The 23001-nt window shown below is 51.6% G+C and overlaps 1 protein-coding gene across 4 annotated transcripts in view; it reads right to left on the bottom strand.

The window, feature by feature from the left end:
* Positions 1–23001, bottom strand: part of ATP7B (ATPase copper transporting beta) — a 75597-nt gene that overhangs the window by 12813 nt on the left and 39783 nt on the right. For 2 of the 4 annotated variants that reach the window (XM_055131873.1, XM_004619544.2), the window contains exons 4-13: positions 21064–21227; positions 17949–18110; positions 16554–16630; positions 14569–14743; positions 13101–13334; positions 11811–11902; positions 5317–5444; positions 5043–5197; positions 4527–4661; positions 1356–1550 (exon numbers count right to left, since the gene is read on the bottom strand). In XM_055131873.1, the coding sequence (XP_054987848.1) occupies positions 1356–1550; positions 4527–4661; positions 5043–5197; positions 5317–5444; positions 11811–11902; positions 13101–13334; positions 14569–14743; positions 16554–16630; positions 17949–18110; positions 21064–21227 (1517 nt within the window). The remainder of the gene's footprint in view (positions 1–1355; positions 1551–4526; positions 4662–5042; positions 5198–5316; positions 5445–11810; positions 11903–13100; positions 13335–14568; positions 14744–16553; positions 16631–17948; positions 18111–21063; positions 21228–23001) is intronic. The other 2 variants (XM_055131857.1, XM_055131866.1) reach the window with 2 other exon arrangements.

The following is a 23001-nucleotide window of genomic DNA, read 5'->3' as shown; positions in this document are numbered from 1 at the left end:
TCGGGACTGAGGACGAACAGTGGGGATCCAGATGCTGATCGTGCCAACCCAGGGCGGGCAGCACCCCGCCACGGGCGCTGTGGCGCCATCACTTCCTTCCCAGTACTCTGGTCTGGCCGCGCCTCTCACTCAACTGTGAGGTCTCACGCCAGCCTTCCCTCCCCATCAAGCTGTCCTCGCAGCCTCGCTTGCATCCCCACTGTCCTCACTCACTCGCTGAGAGTTGAGCCCTGGGACGGCCCCCAGCCCACATGTGGCCAGTGGCAAAGACCCAAAGAAGGCTGGGAGGCGGTGGGTACCCGGAGAGCCTCCGTGTGCCCTGATGCTCCCTGCTCCGCTGCCCCAGGCCCTGCCAACCTCCTGGGTGTCGGGATGACACCCTTCTCTGGGCCCAGCTCTGTGGGCATGAACACTGGCTTCTAAGAAGCAGGTCTTGGGCAGGTTACCTCGCCTCCTGCTGCCCTTCCACGGCTGAAACGGGAAAGATCAGTCCCCACTGTAAAGAGCTGCAGGTATGTCCACGTGTTTGATTCTGTAGCAGCCAGCTCTCAGCAAAGACAGCCTGGGCTTCTGGCAGCCCCCACGGCCCTCTGCTCGGGCCCGTCTGGCCCTTCTCTTACACTGGGGGTTAAACAGGCAGCACCTGGCGCTTGTTTTCAGGCCACACCAAACCGCTGGTCCGGCTACCTGGAGTTACTCCCAGAGGTGCCGGGATGGAGCCCAGGCTGCCTCGTGCAAAGCAGGCACTCCGGGCCCGAGTCATCTCCCCGGCCCCTACACAGGTACTGGTTTTGTTTGGGGTTTGCTGAGTTTGGTTTGGGGCCCACACTTCACAATGCTCAGGGCTTACTTCTGACTCTGTGCTCAGAGATCACTCCTGGTGGGGCTCAGGGGACAAAAGGGGGTGCCAGGATCGAGCCCAGGCCCAAGCGTGCAAGGCCAGCACTTTACCCTCTCTCCTGTGTCGCTGACCTCCGGGTGCAAGTACCTGTTTATTTTTGCCTGTTCGCTTTGGAGCCATACCCGGTGGTGCTCAGGGCTTACTCCCGGCTCTGCACTCAGGGATCACTCCTGGTGGGGCTTGGGGTGCCACGGATCAAACCTACATGGGCAGGGTGCAAGGCGAGCGCCCTACCCACTGTACTATCTCTCCAGCCCTTGGACACTTGGTTTTAAGAGGAGGCGCCCAGCTCTGTGCTCAGAGGCGACCTTGCATCCCGGAGCATGCAAGGCCACACACTTGAGCTGCTTGCATGCCTGCCTGCTCCGCAGACCCCGTTTCCACTAGGACTAAGCCAACAGCAACCTGCAGGCAGTAGAGAACTCCGAAGCCACCCCCGTGATGCGGTGCCAACCTTGTGGGCCATCTCCAGCGGCTTGCCTCCCTTGATGAGGATGCCATTCTGCGCGGCCACACCTGTGCCCACCATGACCGCCGTGGGTGTGGCCAGGCCCAAGGAGCAGGGGCAGGCGATGCACAGCACCGTGATGGACGTCTGGAACGCGAAGCGGATGATCACCTCGGCCTGGGACAGGTGCTTGCTCGGGGTCTACAGCGAGGGGGGGAGGAGGAAGGGGGGAGGTGGGGGGTTGGGGGGTGGGGGGGGAGGCTGGGAGGGGGGGGGGAGGGGGGGGGGAAGAAGGGGGGAGTGGGGGGGGAGAGGGGGGAGGGGGGAAGGGGGAGGGGGGGGGGGGGGGGGGAGGAGGGGGGGAGTGGGGGGGGTGGGGGGGGGGGGGGGGGGGGGGGGGGGGGGGGAAAGAGCGTCACACAGACCCACAGCCTGGCTCAGATAGCAGCTTCCTAACTCCCTCTCGCCTTCCCTCCCCCCTCCCTCCCTCCCTCTCTCCCTCCTTCTCTCTTCTCTCTCTCTCTCTCTCTCTCTCTCTCCCTCTCCCTTCCTCCCTCCCTCCCTCCCCCCTCTCTCTCCCTCCTTATCTATCTCTGTATCTCTCCTACTAACACACAACCAAAGGGAGAGGATGACTCTCATCTCACATACACACGATGCATACAAATGCACACAGTACAGCACCAGGCAGAGAAAAGATGACTACGAAATCCTAACTATCACATTATCATCATTTTTTAACACAACATTTTCCAGTCATGATTATGAAAGCAAAAATGTGACAAGGCTCTGCTGAATCTACCCTGAGGTGACCATCCCACACGCATATCTATCACACCAGGATATTTTTGGTTTGTTTGGTTTTTAAATGGTAACAGCCTGGAAATAACTCAGAAGCCTCTGTCGTGGGTGTGGTCTGCATGGCGGAGCATTATGCAACTGATGCAACTGTTGAGATGAGAAAGTCTCTACTTCCTGACATGAAACTATAGGAGCAATACTGCTGAATTAAAAAAGCAAGCACAAAATGGCATGTGCTATGATCTCAATAGTAACAAGTGATCTGCTTCTGGTTGAATAAAGCTTTGTTTTTGTTTTTGTTTTGTTTTGTTTTGTTTTGGGTCACACACGGCAATGCTCAGGGGTTACTCTTTTCTCTGCACTTAGGATTACTCCTGGTGGTATTTGGGGGAATGTATGGGAATGCTGAAGATTGAACCTGGGTCGTCCAGGTGCAAGGCAAGTGCCTGACCCGCTGTACGAGCGCTCTGGCCCCTGAATAAAGCTTTCTACTTATATGGGAAAGATGTCCACCAAGGAGTAAAGCAAATATTCTAGGAAAGGCCCTGGATTTATCTTTATTTTCTTCTATTTTTCATTACCGTTTTGTCAGGCCAAAAGATATAAGATATGGAAATACCTTCGAGTTACTCAGTGACATGTGTTGGTATTACTATAATTTGCATTCGGGCATCTTAAATTATCACGGATTATTTTTCAAAATGGTCAGTATCTCTGGACAACAAGATTAAGATGAAGATCCTAAAATAAGATGCATAATTAAAGGGTCACTTCCTCTTCACAGAAGAGGCTGGATTTTGGCAGAGGGACCTACTTGTTTAAGACATAGTATGATGCTCTGAGATAAAAACGGAACAATTTGAGAAAAAATAACCCAGTAATTCTTGTCAACATAGCACCTGCCTTTTTGATGGAACTGGGTATGTTTCTCAAAGTGGGCACAAATGCTGTTCCTACAAATAGTTCTATATGGCAGAGTGGTAACAGGAGCTTAAGGACATGCAGTGCCTTGTTCCCCAGCATCCTCCCTGAGCGGGCAGATAGAAACAAACAAAAAAGCCAAAGTAAGATGGAAAGGCAGAAAAGAGGAGGAAGTCACACATTCCAGCGCTGGCCACACAGCCGAGCTGCTGCCCCACACCCGCGGACGCTTCAGGCCATCACACCCAGGGACACACAGTGACGAAGAGCATCGAGGTCTCCTGAGCTGTCAGAAAGGGCTGGAGTGACTCTGATACTTCTCTTTCAATTCTTTTTTGTCTGTTTTTGAGCCACACACTTCTTTTTGGTTTTGAGACTGCAGCGCTCAGATATCACTCCTGACAGTGCCCCAGGGACGGTATGGGATACCAGGAATAAAACCAGGGTCGGGTGCGTGTAAGGCAGTGCCTTGCCCGCTGTACTCTCCCTTCAGCCAGGTGGTTTTCATTTTACTTTTTAAAATACGGTAGAACATTGGGGGCCGGAGCAATAATAGGGCGCTTGTCTCGCATGCACCTGACTCTGGCTCAATCCCTGGCATCCCATATGGGCCTCTGAGCTTGCCAGAAATGAACTCTGAGCACAGTGCCAATCTTTTTTTTTTTTTAATAAGGTGGAACATTATTGTGCTCAGGAACAGTTCTCAACTACAATTAGAAGAGGTCACTAGCCCTTCACGGATACAAAAAAATCTTTTGCGTTTCCCACGGTTTTTATAGGTTGGGTTAAACTGTATTTCTTTGTTTTTCCTTTATTTTTCTCAGAGTTGGGGGCCTTCCAAGGCACTGCTTCCAAGGCTCAAGGGCCTTCCCAGCTGATGGTAATTCTGAGCCAAGAAAACTGGTGGTTCAGTGCCAAAGCCCAAAGCTGTGGTGCTGCTTGAAAATCATCTCTTAAGAGATGATTCTTAATCCACTTTATAAAGCCACAAAGTAAATGTTTAATGTTCACATAGAGTGTTTAAAGAATACTTAATTATGAAGAAGTTGTTAGCATTGCTTGTGAAGTGGTGAAGTTGCAGGTGTGTAAATCTGTTAAATATTATCATGTCATTAACAACATAAAATAACTTGTCCTCTTTGCATGTCTCGTAACCTCGAGAAAGACAGTGCCAGGTGACGTGAAAGTTTCCAGCACTGACACTGAGAGGTATGGCAACTGAGCACCAGTGAAGGCCGCTCGAAAGTGAAGGTCCCCGTTCATAAACACCTGCTCACACGCGTGCAGTCACTGTCTCTCCTGGCTACGATCTTGCTGCTATAAAGATGAAACCCGTATTAAAGGATAAAGGGTAAGTAAAGCCCAGTGAGTCTAACACAGGAAAGAAAAGGAAGGCTAATGGCAACAGATTATTTAAAATAAAACAATCATTAGTGCCCAAGGTGTTCAACTTACAGGAAAGTATTTCTGAACAACATCAAAATCGATAAAACCGATTATTATCCATACCACCAACGTCAAAGTTGAAATGATGATGATAAATGGAACAAAGTAGCCGCTAAAGCGGTCAGCCAGCTGCTGAATGGGCGCCTATGGAAACGAAACACCAAGAGTGTGGGGAATTACAATCTTTGAAGACAGCAAACTCTGCAGGTCCAGACAGGACAAGAAAGTCTCGCCTCCCCCATGAAACATATACGGTTGGTCTCTACTCCACGAAATCTGCCCGCTTGCTTGGGTTCCTTTCTAGGAAAGCACAGGATACTGCTTTCTAAAAATGTCTATATCGGGCTGGGGAGATAGTACAGTGGGTAGGGCACTTGCCTTGCACACGACCTACCTGGGTTTGAATCCCAGCATCTGAAATGGTTCCTTGACCATCGCCAGGAATGATCCCAAAAGCAATCCCTGAGCATCACCAGGTGTGGCCCCCAATCAAACAAAAAAATAAGATAAGAATCTCTTCGTTACCTTCGACATCTGAGCTTCTTCCACCAGTTTCACTATCTGGGCCAAAGTCGTGTCGTTGCCCACGTGCGTGGCGTTTATGAGCACAGAGCCGTGGGCGTTGATGGACCCAGCGATCACGGTGCTGCCAGGTTTCTTCGTGACAGGCATGGCTTCTCCTAGAGGAGACAAGAGGTCAAACACCCCGCGTGGTATCCCGGCTGGCACTCATGGGACCTGGCAGTGGCTGGGACACCCCCACCCCGCGCCCGGAGGAAAGGAGAACCAAGCCCCTGACCTGTGATGAGTGACTCATCGGCCATGGTATTGCCCTCTAGGACTTTCCCATCCACGGGGAACTTGCCCCCCGGGACAACCTTGATGACATCTCCCCGCTGCACCAGCTCCATGGGCACCTGCTCCTCCCTGCAAGAAAAGTCACTCGGGTCACCCTGCCCCTCAGAAACCTTGCTTCATGCTTTGTCTCCCGGCTCAGGGTCCGGACTGACTGCCACCTGTTCAGGTCTTTGTTACTCAGCATGGACTGAGTCCAGAGCAACCAGGCAGCCTTTTGCTAAGTGCCACTACAAAGTACTGGGGATGTGGCTGTAAGTGGGACCATGAAGTCCCAGCCCTCATGGAGGAAAACTTGCAGAGAAGACCGACAACAAATATAGTGCCAGGCATTCATAAGGGTGGTGATGGAAACAGAGCTGGAGGGGGCTGGAGAAACAGTACAGCAGGAAGGGTGCTTGCGGTGATGCAGCTGACCTGGGTTCAATCCCCAGCATCCATATGGTCCCATGAGCATTGCCAGGAGTGATCCCTGAGTAAGAGCCAGGAGTAACCCCAGAGCATTGCTGGGCATGGCCCCCAGACACACAGAACAAAAGAAAAACGAACAGGAGGGCAGGCCCGGGCGGTATGAGGTGAACTGAGACCTGGTGGCAACAGGGGCAGCGTAAGGGGAAAGAAAACTCCAGAAAGCGGCAAATGTGCAGGTCCAGAGTGAGGCAGGCTGGAGGGTGCCCGTGAGAAACAGGAGTCAGTGAAGCCCACAAGCCCTCGTCCCTGGAATCGCTCAGACACTGTGGCTGCAGGCTCTGAACAGGAGTGCAACAGTCGGGTCTGTGTCTCAAGCCGTGACCCCCGCCCCGACATGAGCATGGGTTGGAGAGGCAGGTGGGTGCAGGAGGGAGAGCGAGGGCAGCTGGAGGGGAGGGGCAGCGGGAGGGGCAGCTGGGGGTTCTTTCCAGGCAGTCGGAGAGCTGTGCGCTGAACGCATCGAGCAAGGAATCCAAGATGAGCTCTCAGTGCTCAGCTGGGACAAGCGGGTGGGTGGGAAAATCACCGAGAGCCCGTCTGAATGTGACCGGCTCCCCTGCCCCACTGCTGCACAGGTGCCACTGAGCAGGGACCAGTATGGCCTGGGTCAGATGCAGGGCGCGGGGGCGGCAGCTCCATCTCTGCGGTGGCCATCCCGGGACTGACCCAGTTGAGTCACGCCAGGGGCTTAGATGGCACCTTATGGACAGGAAGTGCCTGTGAATGCAGGGGGTGTTTACCCACAGGTGGGGTCTCCCTGCACGCAGCCTGTGGTGGCTCTGTGCCAGGGAGGGTGGTGAGCCGAACCCGCTGCCTCTCGGGAGGCTCCAGCTGGGTACAGGCTTGGAGCTGTTCAGTTCAGCAGGGCCATGGCAGAGGGGCTGCCAGGGAGGGCGCCTTCACAAGGGGGCACAGAGTCCCAGGGCTGGCGACAGACTCTGCACACCTGCTGGGCAGGGCAGGGCAGCAAACTAGCACGGAGGGGAGGGACTCGGTGCCAGGAGAACATCCTCTGCTGTTTGAAATACGTTACGGATGGCTATGACTCGCTCACCCCACCCACGAGTGTCCAGTGGCCACAGAAGCCTCAGCCAGGGGCCTGCAGGAGGCACCTGTGCCCTGGCAGCTCCTCTCCCAGAATCGGACCAGCCTCCCAGGTCCCCTCGCTGCAGGCCGGGTGGAGGAGGGGATCTCCCTAAGAAGTGCTGAGGAATGCTAATCTCAGTTTAATCCAGCTCTGAGTGTCCCTTGGATCTGACTTAACCGTGTCCTTCCCATTCTAACTCGCTTAACTGACAGTAAAGAGTCAATTCAGGATAAATAAGGGGGTGAATTCAGCAGCATTCCCCACCCCCAACCCAAGCTAAGACCACCCGAATGGCCTCAGTGGAAATACACCTTAGGGGCCCGAACAAATCTCCCAGGTGTTACTACAACTTTAAGGGTTTCTACCATGTGCCTTTCCTTCATCTCACCCCGCCTCTCTGCTCTCCCACAAAGCGAAAAGACAAAGGGAAACCATGTGACAGACGTGACAGGGGAGAGTGGGACCGGCCTTTTCCATTAGGCACACATGGGCAATTTCCTTAGTACTCCCCGATGTCCCACTCACTCCCCTGCAGCTGTCTGAGCACCTGCCACGCTCAGGTTCCAGGGAACTGGAGGAGGCTAAGCACTCGGCTCTAAGGAGTGACAACCAGCCCAGCCTGGGGCACAGGAGAGGCTGAGGGAGACCTCCAGGACAAGGAGGGGAAACAGGGAGGAGGAAGGGTGTCCAGGGCGAAGGACAATGGACACGGGCCCAGGGGGGCAGCCTCTTTCTGGGGGTGCCAGTGGGAGGTCTGAGGTCTGGGATACATAGCAAGAGCAGAGGTGATCTCAAGAGCACGTGTGGCTGGCATGTTCATTGCAGCACTGTTCACAATCGCCAGAATCTGGAAACAACTCGTGTGCCCGAGAACAGACATCCGGTTAAAGAAACCTTGGTACATCTACACAATGGAATACTATGCAGCTGTTAGAAAAGATGAAATTTGCTTATAGGTGAATAGACACGGGGAGTATCATGCTGAGTGAAATGAGTCAGAAAGAGAGGAACAGACATAGAATGACTGTGCTCGTCTGGGGAATAGAAAATAACATAATATGAGGCTAACACCCAAGGACAATAGAGACAAGGGCCAAGAGTATTGCTCCATGGTTGGAAGCCTGCCTCAGGTGCTGGGGGAAAAGGCAGTTGGGATGGTGAAAGGACCGCGAAGTCAGTGATGGTTGGAGGGATCGTTCAGGATGGGAGATGTGTGCTGAGAGTAGACTAAGACCAAACACGATGGCCTCTCAATATCTGTATTGTAAACCATGATGCCCCAAATTAGAGAAAGAGTATGAAGGAATGTGGCTGCCATAAAGGCAGGGGGTGGGGCGGGGTGGAGGTGGTGGGAAGATACTGGGGACATTGGTGGGGGAAAACGTGCACTGGTGGAGGGATGGGTGCCCAATCATTGTCTGGCTGAACCCCAATCGTGAAAGCTTTGTAACTGTAGCTCACAGTGATTACATTTAAAAAAGAAAAGAGAAGAGCAGGTGTGGGCATGTGCCAGGTCCTGCGTGCAGTGACGAGCACAGACTTTCTCTCCTCAGGACAAGCGCGGGATTCAACACTGGCGGGGGCGGGGGTGGGGGAGAAGGGGGGAGAAGCTCACAGGCTAAAGGGGAAAATGGTGAGAGAACAGAGAGTTCCAGAATATAAGGAAGGCCTATAAATAACACAGCCTAGGGACGATTACCAAAAAAAAAAAAAAGAGGCTGGCCAAGAAAATACAAGAGCCTTAGCATGTACAGAGAAAAGTCTCTATTAACTGTGCTGGCAGGGCAGCATATGTAGGAGTTAAAAACCTGGAAGATGAACACCTAGACTCTGACAACAGACCTGAGCTTCACAGGGCAGGCAGAAGGGACAGAGGGGAAGGCACCCAGGGCAGCGGGGAAGGGGAAATGCATGCTTGAAGCTCACAGCATTCAGGCTGTTGTAGGGCCAGGAGGTGACTTAGCAGGGCAGAGGGAAGCACCTGTCTCACATGTATGAGGCCCCAGGTTCAATCCCAACCGCAAACAAAGAAAATGATATATTGCCTCAATAATTATAAAGGAAATAAAATAATCCAGAGACAGTGCTAAAAGGGTGAAGGGTGTGACATAATGCTATATGCCTGAGGCATTACTATATATAAGACATAAACCACATGATTATAAAGAAAAGAACAAATAAGTATTTTCTTTGTTTCAAGAATATATATATACATATATGTGTATATATATATATATATATTTTGGACTGGAGCAATAGCACAGCGGGTAGGGCGTTTGCCTTGCACACGACTGACCCAGGTTTGATTCCTCCATCCCTCTCAGAGAGCCCCACAAGCTACCGAGAGTATCCCACCCACATGGCAGAGTCTGGCAAGCTACCCATGGAGTATTTGATATGCCAAAAACAGTAACAACAAGTCTCACAATGGAGACGTTACTGGTGCCCATTTGAGCAAATCAATGAACAACGGGATGACAGTGCTACAGTGCAGTGCTATATATGTATTTTTAAAAAGGAAGCTAAATAAAGCAATTCTTGGGAAAAATACGATGGGAGGCATCACCCTCCCCAACCTCAACCTCTACTACAAAGCGGTAATAATTAAAACAGCATGGTACTGGAACAAAGGCAGAGCTGCAAATCAATGGAACAGGGTGGAATATCCCTACACACCACACCAATTGTATGAACACCTAATCTTTGATAAGGGAGCAATAAATGTGAAGTGGAGCAAGGAAAGTCTCTTTAACAAATGGTGCTGACATAACTGGTCAACCACATACAAAAGAATGGGCTTAGACCTCGACCTAACATCATGAACAAAAGTCAGATCAAAATGGATTTAAGACCTCAACATCAGACCACAATCTGTAAGGTACACTGAAGACAAGGTTGGAAAAACCCTCCATGATATTGAAGCTAACGTATCTTCAAAGATGACACGGAACTAAGCAGTCAAGTACAAACAGAGATAAACAAATGGGACTATATTAAACTAAGAAGCTTCTGCACCAACATGAAAGTTCACAAGTTTGTAACTGTACCTCATGGTGATTCATTAATAAAAAAAATAAAAGAGAGAAAAAAAAAAGAAGCTTCTGCACCGCAAAAGACACAATGACCAGAATACAAAGGCAATCTACAGAATGGGAAAGGATATTCACCCAATACCCATCTGATAAGGGGTTGATATCAAGGGTATATAAAGCACTGGTTAAACTCTACAAGAAAACATCCAACCCCATCAGAAAATGGGGCGAAGAAATGAACAGAAACTTTCTCAAGGAAGAAATACAAATGGCCAAAAGGTACATGAAAAAATGCTCTTCATCACTAACCATCAGGGAGATGCAGATCAAAACAACTATGAGATACCACCTCACACCACAGAGAATGGCACACATCCAAAAGAACATAAGCAACCACTGTTGGAGGGGACGTGGGGAGAAAGGGACTCTCCTACACTGCTGGTGGGAATGCCGACTGGTTTAACCCTTCTGAAAAACAATATGGTTGTACCTCAAAAAATTAGAAATTGAGCTCTCATTTGACCCAGCAATACCACTTCTGGGAATATATCCCAGAGAGGCAGAAAGATATAGTCAAAATGACATCTGCACTTGTATATCCATCGCAGCACTCTTTACAATAGCCAAAATCTGGAAAAAACCCGAGTGCCCGACAACAGATGATTGGCTAAAGAAACTTTGGTACATCTACACAATGGAATACTATGCAGTTGTCAGAAAAGACAAAGTCATGAACTTTGCATTCAAGTGGATCAACATGGAAAGTATCATGCTAAGTGAAATGAGTCAGAAAGAGAGAGACAGACATAGAAGAATTGCACTCGTCTGCGGAATTTAAAACAACAGAATGGGAGACTAACACCCAAGAATAGCAGAAATAAGTACCATATTTGCTCCATGGCTTGGAAGCCAGCCTCACATGCTGGGGGAAAAGGCAGTTCAGATAGAGAAGGGAACACCTAGTAAAAATGTGCTGGGAGAACCCGCTCGAGATGGGAGAGGCGTGCTCAAAGCAGACTATAGACCGAACACGATGGCCACCCAATACCTCCATTGCTAACCACAATACCCAAAAGGAGAGAGAGAACAAAAGGAAATGCCCTGCCATAGAGGCAGGGATGGGGTGGGGGGGAGGGATGATGGGGTCATCAGTGGAGAATGGGCATTGATGGAGGGATGGGTACTCAAGCTGTGTATGACTGAAACACAAGCACGAGAATATGTAAATCTGTTTCTGTACCCCCACGGTGATTCATTAATAAAAAAAAAAATAAAAGAAAGCTAGATCCTGGGACCAACATTCCAGCTTGTTTCCTAGCCCTCCTGCTTCCCTCCTATGGGCCAGCTGCTGAATCTGAGTTTTCTTTATTTGAAACATCAGAGTGAAACAGTCCCTTGCTCAGAAAAGTTTTTGTTTTGGTTCAATGAACTACATAAAGATGAGAGCATTTCTGGCAGACGGTAACAGCTATGTCAAGTCCCAGCAGTAATGTGTTTAATTTTCAATCAATACCGTGAAAACTATGGTAACTGTTCATGAAACACATGCTTAGTCTTGACAGGCTGAGACTCAGCGCCCCTGGCCTGTCTGAGGGGAGGGCACAGCTCTGAGTCCTCGTGCTGTGTGAGGCTAACCCCTGAACGACTCATCTGAGCCTCCCTGTGTCGCAGGACAGACCCACAGCGCCCTGAGCAGCGGCTTCTCTGTCAGCACTCACACGCGTGTCGGCCGGGCAGGGCTGAGGGGCGGGATGGCGCCACATCTACGCCGCCCAGACACTGCGGCTGTCTGCCCTGCGTCACAGGCAGATGCGCACTGACCCAGGGCTTCTGATGAAGACCCCTCACCTGACGATGGAGTTGTCCTCACCCAGGGTCACGACCGTGGCCTCTGTGGCTTGGAGAGACATGAGCTTGGCCAGGGCCTCGGAGGTTTTGCTCTAGGAGAGAACCGGGGTGTTAGACAGAAGCCGCCCCTCGCTGCCCTGCAGAGAGCAGCTCGCCCGGGGTGGGGTGGGGTGGGAGGGGGGAGGCTGGGTGCTCTCTGACCTGCCCCAGAGGGGCTCAGATGCCACAAAGTTCATCAATTGTATTTCAGAGGGACAAAACAATCCCAAGACTATTTTCTTTTAGGTTCAACCTAATTTCGTTAGGATCTGAGTTTTCTTTCTTCGGATCCGAGTTTTCTTTCTTCCTTTTTCCATTCCCTCTTCCCGCACCATCCCCGGTGCTGTCATTAATGCTCCCCTGAGGCTGTGGTGCTCGCAGAGCCTGTTCTGGCGGCTGCAGTCTGCAGCGTTCCCGCCAGGGGGCGCTGTGGTGCCCACACACGGGCTTGCTTCGGGCTACTCGCACAGCTCTGTCCTGGCGTGTTCGCCAGTTTGCAGCCTACTAACACCACATGCCTGCAAGGCAGCAGAAACTGCTCGCGGTGCAGGAGTCGCAGGCACCAGACACCAGGCGGGGCAGGCAGCCTACCCCAGGGCTGCCGCGGCCTTGCCACTCGCGACCCCTTTCCTCCCAAGACTGTGACACAGCCCAGGGCTGCCAGAAGCACGTCTCAGTCACATGGTGGGTCTGGCGTTAATTTGCTGGTTTCTGCCCGTCAAGTAAAAGACTTTCGCCGTTGCCGGACTACCCACACCTCTACATGCTGTTACCTGAAGCCGGGCTCTAAGCTGCCGCCCCAGCCCCCAGCCCATTCTGCTCTTTTCTAGAACACGTGGCCGTGCAGGACCCAGTGGAGGAGGGGGAAGGTGGCTGGAGCCTAAGTCGGGAAAATGGGTTTCTAGGCTCCTGAGCGTCGTCCTTTGCTGAGTGCTAAGAAACCGTGTCAACTCTGACCTGAAACCCGCGTTTCTCCCTATGGCATCATGCACCCAACAAAGGCGTAACTAATTAGCCAGATTAGCTGGGATTTCAGAAGTAGCAAGCCCTTTGGAGATTAGTGTTCAGAGCACCTGATTACCCCTGGGTTTCACCTTTCTCTAAGTCTTCCAGTCTTCGGGCTGGTGCCAGCGTGCTGGTGTCCCCAGGCTGACCGCCAGGGCCCTGGCTGGAGTGTGAGCCAGTGTTCAGATGCGTGGGGACATGCATCGCTGAAGGAGCAGCCCCCTCCCCAGATAAAGCTGCCCCTACCTTGGCCACGTGCTCCAGCCACCGTCCCAAGGCAATGAATACGAAGAGCATGGGGGGCGTGTCGAAGAAGGTCACGGGGCTCCTCTCGGCCTTCTCAGCCATGGCCACCACCAGGATGACCAGGGAGTAAATATAGGCGATGCTCGTGGCCAGCACGATGAGCACATCCATGTTGGCCGCCCTGTGCTTCAGAGATTTGTAGGCCTGAACATAGAAGTACCAGCCGCCCAGGAACTGCAAGACAGGAAGCAGAGAGGCTGGTGTTTCAGGGAGCAGTGTTTCAGGAGAACCGGAGGCCGGATGCCCCCACCCGGCTGGCAAATACTACAGGTTCATGCACTCTTGTTTTTGTCCTCTTTCACTGGTATTTTCTATAGTGTTTCCAGAATCTGAGGACTCCTGGGAACAGGAATGCAGGATCAAGGGCCTGGGAGGCTTTCAAAACCCTCAGTGCACAATTACAGTGTCCATCAACTGGACAATTGGTAGAAATGAGCCAAGGGTCTTTTAAAACACAGTGGTCAGTATATACAGTCCCAGAGGAGAACACGATAGGTCTAAGAAGCACTGGAGTGAAAGATGCCCAAGAGACATGGTGAGTGACAAAGGCAGCAGTGAATTAGGATAGCCAGTCTGGCCCCATCTCAGCTATTACATGAGCACACACACACAAACACACACACACTATTGCGAAGTCTATGTGTATTTTGTATGCACAGATGAGGAACAGGAGAAAGGCACACACATATCCAACAAGTCCTGCTGCTGAACTGATCCCAGGGAACGAAAGCAGTATGGAGACAGAGTACATACATCACTAGTTCCTAATTTTGAAGCTGCTGAAGCCTGTCTGAAATTACCCTCTCCTTAGGATACATACACTTTTCTGCCACTGAAGCCCACATGTGAAAGACAGCCTCAGAGCCAGGGTGCTCCAGCTACTGTCTCTAACAACGAGAAACTGTGCAGCCATGCAGCTTCTGTGAGACCAGGTCTGAGGACTCCCTTCTCTGCTGACCACAGGACCGAAGGTGGATGGGGAGGGAGGGCCAAAGAGATAGTACAGAGACAGAACTGGCCCTGCATGGGGTCAACCCGAGTTTGGATCCTGGCACCACACACCGTAAGTCCCATCAGGAGTAATCAATGAACACAGAGTTAGGAATTGCCCCCAAACAAACAAAAACAGAAAACTAAAAAAGGAGGATGAGAAGGAGGAAAGCAACAAGGAAGAGGGGGAGGAGGAGGGAAAAACTCAGGAAGAAAGTACAGAGAGCTGGAGCACAGACAAGAGAATGAGCCTCCATCAGAGAGAGAGAGAGAGAGAGAGAGAAGGAGGGAGGGAGGGAGGGAAGAGCAGCCGCCTGCTGGGTGGCTCAGAGAGGGCACACACTGGGCTGGAAGGCTGCAGGTCACGGGCCTCAGCCAGGCGCGCTGCAGAGCTGTGCCCCGCTCCTCTGGTACGTACCTGCACAAAGGTACACAAGATGAAGAAGACGAGGTTCAGGATGGACAGTCCGGGAACTATGTTGTGGTCCAGAACCATGGACTCGTGAGGCTGGCCGCTGGGGACCAGCATGAAGACCATCAGGCCCATCACGGGGATGCCAAACACCAGGCTGCACAGGAACGACTTCCGCCACCTGGGAAGCGAAGCAGCAACGTGGCACGGAAGGCAGAGCCGGACAAGGGTGCCGGCCCGAGGCAGACACCAGTGACCATTGAATCAAAGCAGGGCTCCTGCTCAAACTGCAGCGTCTGTCTGAGGAAGATGCGTACCCAGGACTGCCTGTCATGGCTAATGTTCTACCTCCCAGCCAAAAGCTGAAACCTGGTCCCAAAGAGGTTTAATAGCCTCCTTCTATGGCTGGGTATGCAATCTTACACAGATTTCCCCCCCACCCCCCACCCCATCAAGATAAAAAGAAAAAAATAAAGCAATATTTTACTGGTACAAATAGACTTGGACTTGAGATTATTGAAGGGTCAATGCCAAGTCAGCGAGAGGAACAGACTGTCTTGGAAGTAAAGCTTTCATTTGCTTGCTTCTGGACCACACCCAGCAGTGCTCAGGCTCTGGCTCGGAGCTCGGCGTTACTCCTAATGGGCTCAGAGGACCTTGTAGGGTGCTGGGGATCCAATCCAGGTTAGGCGCATGCAAGAAACAGAAGTACCTCAGCACTATACTTCTCTCCAACCAGAAGCAAAGCTCTCAAGCCAGTTTGAAATTTGAGGACCCAAGGGGCAGGACAGCTGCAGACTCACCAATGTCCACATTCATGAAATTCCAACCCAAGCGGCTGTCTGTTCAAACTCCCTTGGGCCTTAACGGCCCATATGTGCAAGATCTAAGTCTCACACTCTGGCTGATGCCCAAACTGCCACACCGGTGTCCGGAGCATTCTCCCGGCCACTCCCTGCTGCTCCAGGACACCCACCCATCAGAGCAAACCACACAGACCTGCGCCCTTCGCCCGCTTCTGCAGCCTGGCAACTTCCATTCATTCTGCGAGGCCCTTTATCCCCTGCTTCTCTGTTTCTAAGCACTCCCGGGACCCCCTTGAATCAATGCTTGCTCATTCTTTCCCAGCCACAAAATAGGGCCTTCCTCAGTGGAGTGAGACTTTGCCGGGTGCCCTGCATGCAGCAGCAGCTTAAGTCTGGGAATGAATAAGTGACAGCTGACACAATGGACAAACCCCAGTCTCCGGCCTCCCACTTGGCACGACTCCTGTCCCAGACCCAAGCCCTAGGACCCAAATATAGTGTTAGATGTATTGTCAGTGAAACACATCCTTATTTCACCAACTTCAGTGCCGTGCAGTCTGTTTGTTAGCCACCAGCTAACAAGGAAAACAGGCGGCTACACAGTTTATTGAATAAAGTTTCTGAAAAAAAAATTTTTTTTAAGTCTAGCTACTGGGTCGCACTTGCTGCACTGAAAATGTTTGTCAATCCAGGAAAGCTGGGCAGCAGGAGCTGTGGGTGCGACTGAGGGACACTTCCTGTTTGCTCATTTAAGGGCTTCCAGGAGGACACCTGAGTTTTTGTTTTCTATTAAAGGGCCAGAGGGGACAGAGAGATAGCACAACTGGTAGGGCATTTGCCTTACATGTGGCTGACCGGGATTCCACCCCAGGGGCCCTATGTGGTCCCCCAAGCGTAGTGCCAGGAGTGATCTCTGAGCACAGAGCCAGGAGTAAGACTTGAGCACTGCTGGTGGTTCCCACACCAAAAAAAAAAAAAAAAGCTGAAAAAGAGACAGAAAGCCACATAATCTGGGGACCTCTGTTTTAGGGAGTCAGTATGATGGGGTAAAGGCCACTACTCCAAGTGTGAGGAAGGCTCTGTGGACAGTGGCCTAGACACGCAGGGACAGGGAGGCAGCAGGGACGGGCCTGGGGCTGGAGACACGCGGCCTAGAGCTTCAGCTGATCTTCCTGTTCTACCTACTGCTTTATTTCCATCTTGTGGTCCAAGTGATGCGCACCGGGGCTTCTCTGGGCCGGGGCAGCACGAAAGCCGATCTCCTTGTAGTCAGGAAGAGAGGGGTGAGAGACAAAGCAGGCGCTGGGTTAGAACAGGCGTTGGCAGGAAGCACACATCACCTCAGAAACCAGGACCTTCATCTCGAAGAATCCAGGAGAACCGTGAGGGCTGCTCCTGTCACTTCTTCCCCCAAATCACCTACAAATCCAGTCAGAGGCCTAGCGCCACTGGTTCCTGAAGACTGTCTGTACCCCAAGGCAAGCCTCAGAGAGAAAGCGCCTTTGCTCCTGTGTCAGCAAAGGCTGGGGGCTCTGGGGGCTCACTTTGTCAACTCCAAAGCTGGTGCGATGCAAACTCAGAATTTTTGAGTTCTGGAATTTCAGGTCCAAGAGGTAAAGAATCTAGTCAAGGAGAGTCAGGGCACTGGCAGGGGCAGTTACGGGGCTCCGGCCTCTGCTCTCCACGCTGCCTCCCCGACCTGCCAAGGCTCCTCCTACCTCACCACAGACTTCATCTGACCATTGAACATCTGAGTCCTTTTGTGAACATCCACAGGAAAGGAAAGACAGCAGGAAACATCCTGCTAGTTGGGACAGTATGAAGAGGGGGCCCCGGAACTCTCGTGTTGGGGACATTTACAAAAAATGGTATAAGTTACTATGATGTGAGAAAGAGCTTCTCAGAGACTAATGACAAATCTTACGCAACTAATACCTACTGATTATATTATGAAACAATGCCCCAGAGATGCAAGAATGAAGGTCAGACCTGAGTAATATTCCTAGAATAAGGACACATTGATGGCTGAACTGAGTTCAGCAACATTTGTCAGAGCTTTGCAAGACCATGTGTGTGCACATACACACATGTTGGAAAGAAAATTAAGAACATTAAACCCGCTCTAAATAATTATCCTGGCAAAGTGCAGGATAATTATTCACAATATAACACTCCTTTAATCTACAGACACTTGATACAGATGTAAATAATACTTTAAAAATCATAAACAGGTAACTTCATGCCAGGTACTAAATAAAGTATCTTAGTGATATCGATTTTTCCTCATAAATTGCTGAAATTAAAATAATGTCTTTTCTCATTCACAAATTCCCTCAGATTATCTAATAATCTCACCTCCACGGTTGATTTAAGATGACTCTCACCATTCCTGGGGAGATAGGGATGATGGAGGAATTCAAAGAATTTGGGGTGGCTTTCCTCTCTTTCTCTTTCTCTTTCTCTCTCCCTTCCTTCCTTCCTTCCTTCTTTACTCTTTTGCTTTGTTAAATTATTTTCTCATTTTCTCTACAATGTATATTGCTTAAAAGTGGGCATATCTACTTTGCATAAAAGACTCACCTCGATAAGTTTGACAATATCCCGTGGACCGATTATTTCGGGATCAAACTTGACATGGGCTTTGCTGGTGGCGAGAGCAACGGAGGCGTACGTGATGCCCTTTGTCCTCGTGAGCTTGGACTCGATGTTGTGAACACAGGAAGCACAGGTCATCCCTGTGACCTACAGCAAAGAATGACAACAAGCCTCATCACCCAGGATCCAGAAACACCCTCTGTGTGTGTACAGGGGTCACCCCAACCATCCCCAATAGCTTAGGGAAAATAAACAGTGATTCTCCCTCCCCCCGACTCAGGTACATGCGGCCAACTGCTAAGCAGATGGCACGGGATGAAGGCTGGACTCCCTGCTCTGGTGGTGAGCTGCCGCAAGCCACTCCGTGCTCCTTTGTCTCAACGCACCGGCACCTGGTAAAAATGCAAGCAACTTCTCTACGTCACACAGGGAAGGAGGCAAAGCTCCGTGCACTCCTGAAAACCCTCCAGTGTTCCCGGGGCCGTCAGCCAGCTGGCCTGCAGCTGCAGCAAGTCCTCCCTGTCCATCAGGCTTTCGCCCTCTTGAAAAGTAGAAACGTGCAGGTCTCCTTACCCAAAGGGGGAAAGGGTGTGGAACATGGACAGTGGAGGTGATGGCATGTGAGACTGTCACGGAGCAGGGGGGAGGTGTTGACAGGTGGAACTAAGGCAGTCACTAAAGGGGGGAGCTGGGAAGAGACGAAAGGCAGTGGAGCCTGAGGGGCTCGGGAGAGACAGTCAGGCTTAGATGGGCACATGACTCACAGTGAAAAGGGCGTGGATGGAAACCTGCATGCTAGTTAGAGCCACATGACTAGGCCGTTCAGCTTAAATGTGTCATCAAGAGAGATGACAGGGGTTAAGGCGTTTGCCTTGCATGTGGGTTCCAGCCCCCAAACTGCATGGTCCCCAGAGCATGGCTAGGTGCACTCCTGGAAGCCTAGAGCACTACTGGGACGGCCTGGGTGATCCTAAACCTCCTCCTCCACTGCCTCTCCCCATTGAACTGCCCGCGCAGGCGGCCAAGGGAGAATCACTGAGCGATGGTCAGCATCAGAATGACAGAGCCAAAGCCGCATTCTGGGATCGACCGGCTAGTCCAGAATCAAATATCAGAAGAAATGGGAGAGCCCTTCCCCCAGGAATGAGGGAAGAAGGAGAGGGGAGCTCATCACCCTCAGAATACAGCCACGAAAGTGGGGTCTCAAGGACGGGGGGGGGAAGTGGGGAGGACCACCACACAGATGTGGGGCTTACCAGGCAGAACTGCAAAAAGCCCCAGAAATATTTCCACTGTGCTTCCAAGCTTTTGTCTTACTTTTATGCTCCTATTAATAATAATACATGACATTGGTCACCTCTCAAAGTACCAACTGGCCTGCTCAAACAGAGCTATAGACAGTTTTGATCTCAGAATCTGCAGTGCTAAGACATTTAGGATCTTGTCCAGAGTCAGATCCAAGCAAGGGGCACTGCTGACCTCCAAATCTACCTGCCTGCCCCTGTGTAAGAGGTCAGAATTACTACTGGGAGCATTTAGAACTGACCATGTGGAGAAACATTTTGCAAAGGTCAGAGAGGCACAGGGGTTAAGGCACTTGCATGTGGCTGACCCTGGTTCAGCTCCTGGCACCGTGCGTGGTTCCCCTGAGGCCCACCAGGAGTAAACCCTGAGTACAGGGGCAAGAGTACATATAGACTGGAAAACAGACAAAGAGACAGAAACATCCCTGCAACAACAGGATCAGAGTTCAAGGCCATCCAGTGAAGGCCGTTCCACCCTGACACATCATGAGGCATATCTGACAGTGAGAATGGGAGTAGGAAGTGACCCGGTTACCCTGTCCCCATAACAGTTATCTGGCAGACCAGATAACTCACTCTTCCGAACATCGGCGTGCAGAGTGCTTCAAGCAAACAGACAAGGCCTGAATGTCTGAATACACAAGAGCAATGATTGGTGCTACTTAGTTTTAACAAGGAAAGGACACGTTTGAGCCTGGGAGATGGCTTACAGGGCAGCACACATGTTCTGCGCGTATGCGGGAGCCCCACACGGGTTCCAACAAGTCACTGCCCCTGAGTGCCCCCACTCAAAAGGTCACCTTTAAGAAAAAACTTAGAAATAGTCACAGTTCTGATGTACCACCTAGCAAGGCCAGGCAGCTCAGGTGTCACCGCCCCGCCCCCAGCCCCAACCAATGCCCAACCCCAAGAGGGCCCCTAGAAGGGACTGCTTTCCAGTGGAAATGCAAAACTTTGACACTTTGCTCCTCAAACACCACCAGTTATCAGAGCTTAAAGTGTCACTGGTGTCCTCAGAACCTTCCTTCAAACATTTACCCAGGGCTAATGAGGTGCCCAAACAAAGAGGCTCGTTTGTCCCAGGAAAGGAGCAGGACTCAATTACTTGGGGCCTCTTTAAGTTTCCTTTTATTTGCACAGAAAGAGCTTCGTGCAGAAGTGCTTGTGGACACAGCACATGAAATACTAGCTGTCTCCAGTATCTGTTGACAGGTGTCGCTGGCAACGGCGGACAGGCAGGAACAACCCTCTCCGCACACCTGACCACCATGCTCCCGGCCTGCGGCAGAGAAGCACCTGAGAGCACTGCTCAACAGTCACCTTCCCGGGACCCCAGCATCTACCCACAAGCCCCTTCTATCCCCGAATGCACCGGCTGCTCCTCAGACTCCCCCACTCTGGCCGTCAGGCACCCCCGACACTTGGTTCCCTCCGGTTTGATGGAATATGTTCGCTCAAGCCATTCAGTTCCCTCAAACCCCTACTCAGGGCAGCTGCTATTTTCCCTCCAACATCCTCCCGACTTGCCTCTATCCCTCTGACCCTAACCCCCGAGCCCCACCCAGCAGAAGCCATTCCCAATACTTCTCTGCATAACTGACAATCCTACATAACACAAGTTGCTTTCAGAGAGAAGCAAACAAACAAAACCCCCAACAGCGGCCATGAGTGAGATGAACAGTCGCAGGGGAGGCTGCGGCTGCAGACCACCCGGAGGCCTTCGTGACCTGCCTCAGCCGCAGACCACCTGAGCCCTGTGTGACCCCGCCACAGCCCCCACGCGGCCCCATACTCACGATCAGCTCAAGGTCTCCGTCCGAGCCTGTGTAGTCTTCCATGACCGATGCCTCAAAGCCCAGGTCCTGGACGAGCTGAGCGATCTCCAAGGGCTGGATGACTTCCGGGTCATACTTCACCTCTGCCTTCCCAGCCATCAAGGCCACCAGCACAGAAAGGATCCCTGCAAGCAGCGGGCCACAGCTATGACTCTCTGGGCATGGCCCCTGCGATGCCTTGTTCAACAGAGCTGACCCCGAAGCCTCGTGAACCGGGTCTCACAGCTGGCTGCACTGCAGGAGACTCTGGCAAGCCCAGTGAACCAAACCAGTGACATCAGTCCCTCAGGCCCTGTGCCAGGCGTCTGTTTCTAAAGCCCCCGGGGTGACTCTGATGTCCAGTCCAGGGGAAGAACCACTGTCCGAGCACAGAGTCACCTGCAAATGACCTCAGAACCACCTGGCCACAACCTGCTAGATGACAGCCACTGACTCAGGGGGGCCCCGGGCTGCTGCAGCCATGCCCAGGCACATGGCGCACTTGGGGCTTGAGAAGCCACTACGAGGGGCATAGATCTCAAAGCATGAGGTCTGCACCTCCAGCTACTCCCGGTGACGTGCTGCTCTCTCCAGATGTTTCCATACAAAGAGGAAAAAAAAAAGAGTTCCCAAAGTTGTTTTCCTTCCTCTTTAATTTCTGATGCTGTTCAGGAGTGATAAATCCCGCGAATAAATCACATTGCTGACTTTGTTGTGTTTGTGTAAGGAAGGGGGAACTCATTCAGATAAAGGATGGTGTGCTTTAGGAAGGATGCCATTAGGGGACCCAACAGGGGTTGGATCAGGAAGAGAGCAGACATGGTGAGGTTCCAGGTTCCAGAGCCCAGGGATGACCAGAAAACCTCCAAACTCCCCCCTCTGAGAACAGCTATTCGAGAGCTTCAGGAAGCTAAAGGCATGGTGGCCTCGCAGCTAGAGAAACTTCTCATTCTAAGGTAGGGTGGATACCAGGGAGCTGAGCAGAAAGACATCTGAGCCAGAGGGAGAGAAGACAAGGGACTCCAGTGCATAGCTGGGTCAGGGTGAAATATCCCCACCCAGAACACTGAGCCACGCTCAGGAGGTCTGGGGCCCTGTCGGCCATTCTCAGCCAACGGGGCCACCAGTTCAGTGCAAAGGGATACCAGGGTCAGTGGTGCTGGGGGCCTTCAGAGCCACCCCTGACAGTGTCAGGGCCCTCTGGGCTGCATCTGGGGATGCCTCGGGGATCAGTGGTGCTAGGAATCAACCCTCGGCACAGAGCATGGTCAGCATGTTCCTGACTACTATGTGTCTCAAGGTGGGATTTTTTGCTGCACTTTAGTGCTTAAGAGACAATACTGAGAGAATGCTCTCTCCCCTGTGTGCACCATAAAACCCCATAGTAAGGGAACAACAGATGGTTCAAAGATCTGGTCTGTAGAATGGAGTTTACCAGGGCGTGAGACGGGAGAGTGGGGTGGGGATGGGGAGGCAGGGGCGGGAGGGAACGGGATCCTGAGGGTAGGGTGGAAGGAAGCAGGTACTGTATGGAGGGGAGGGAGGAGGAAGGCTGCATGCATGAAACCCACTATACAGAGTATGTAAAACTGTAAATCATGGTGCCTAAAGTGAAATAGCTACTTCAAGAAAGAGTATTCAAGTACTTGGCCATTTCTACAGTACTCTCTGGTTTTCAGATACAACAGGACAATATATTTAAAACTTGCCACAAAGTGCAGGCTACTTACTCGCTGGATAATAGGAGTCTGATGGGATTAGAGGGAGAAACTAAAGATTATTACAAGGACAAGCTGGAATGTCCCAGGATCTTTACACGGAATTTCTCACTTGGAAAGATATCTCAAATGAACAATACTTCCCATGCAACAGAATACAATTGTCCGAGAACATTAGACAAATAGCTACACTATCCCTCCC

Source organism: Sorex araneus, chromosome 1 (assembly GCF_027595985.1).
Source record: "Sorex araneus isolate mSorAra2 chromosome 1, mSorAra2.pri, whole genome shotgun sequence".
Lineage (NCBI taxonomy): Eukaryota > Metazoa > Chordata > Mammalia > Eulipotyphla > Soricidae > Sorex > Sorex araneus.
This window is presented reverse-complemented; position numbering and strand designations above follow the sequence as displayed.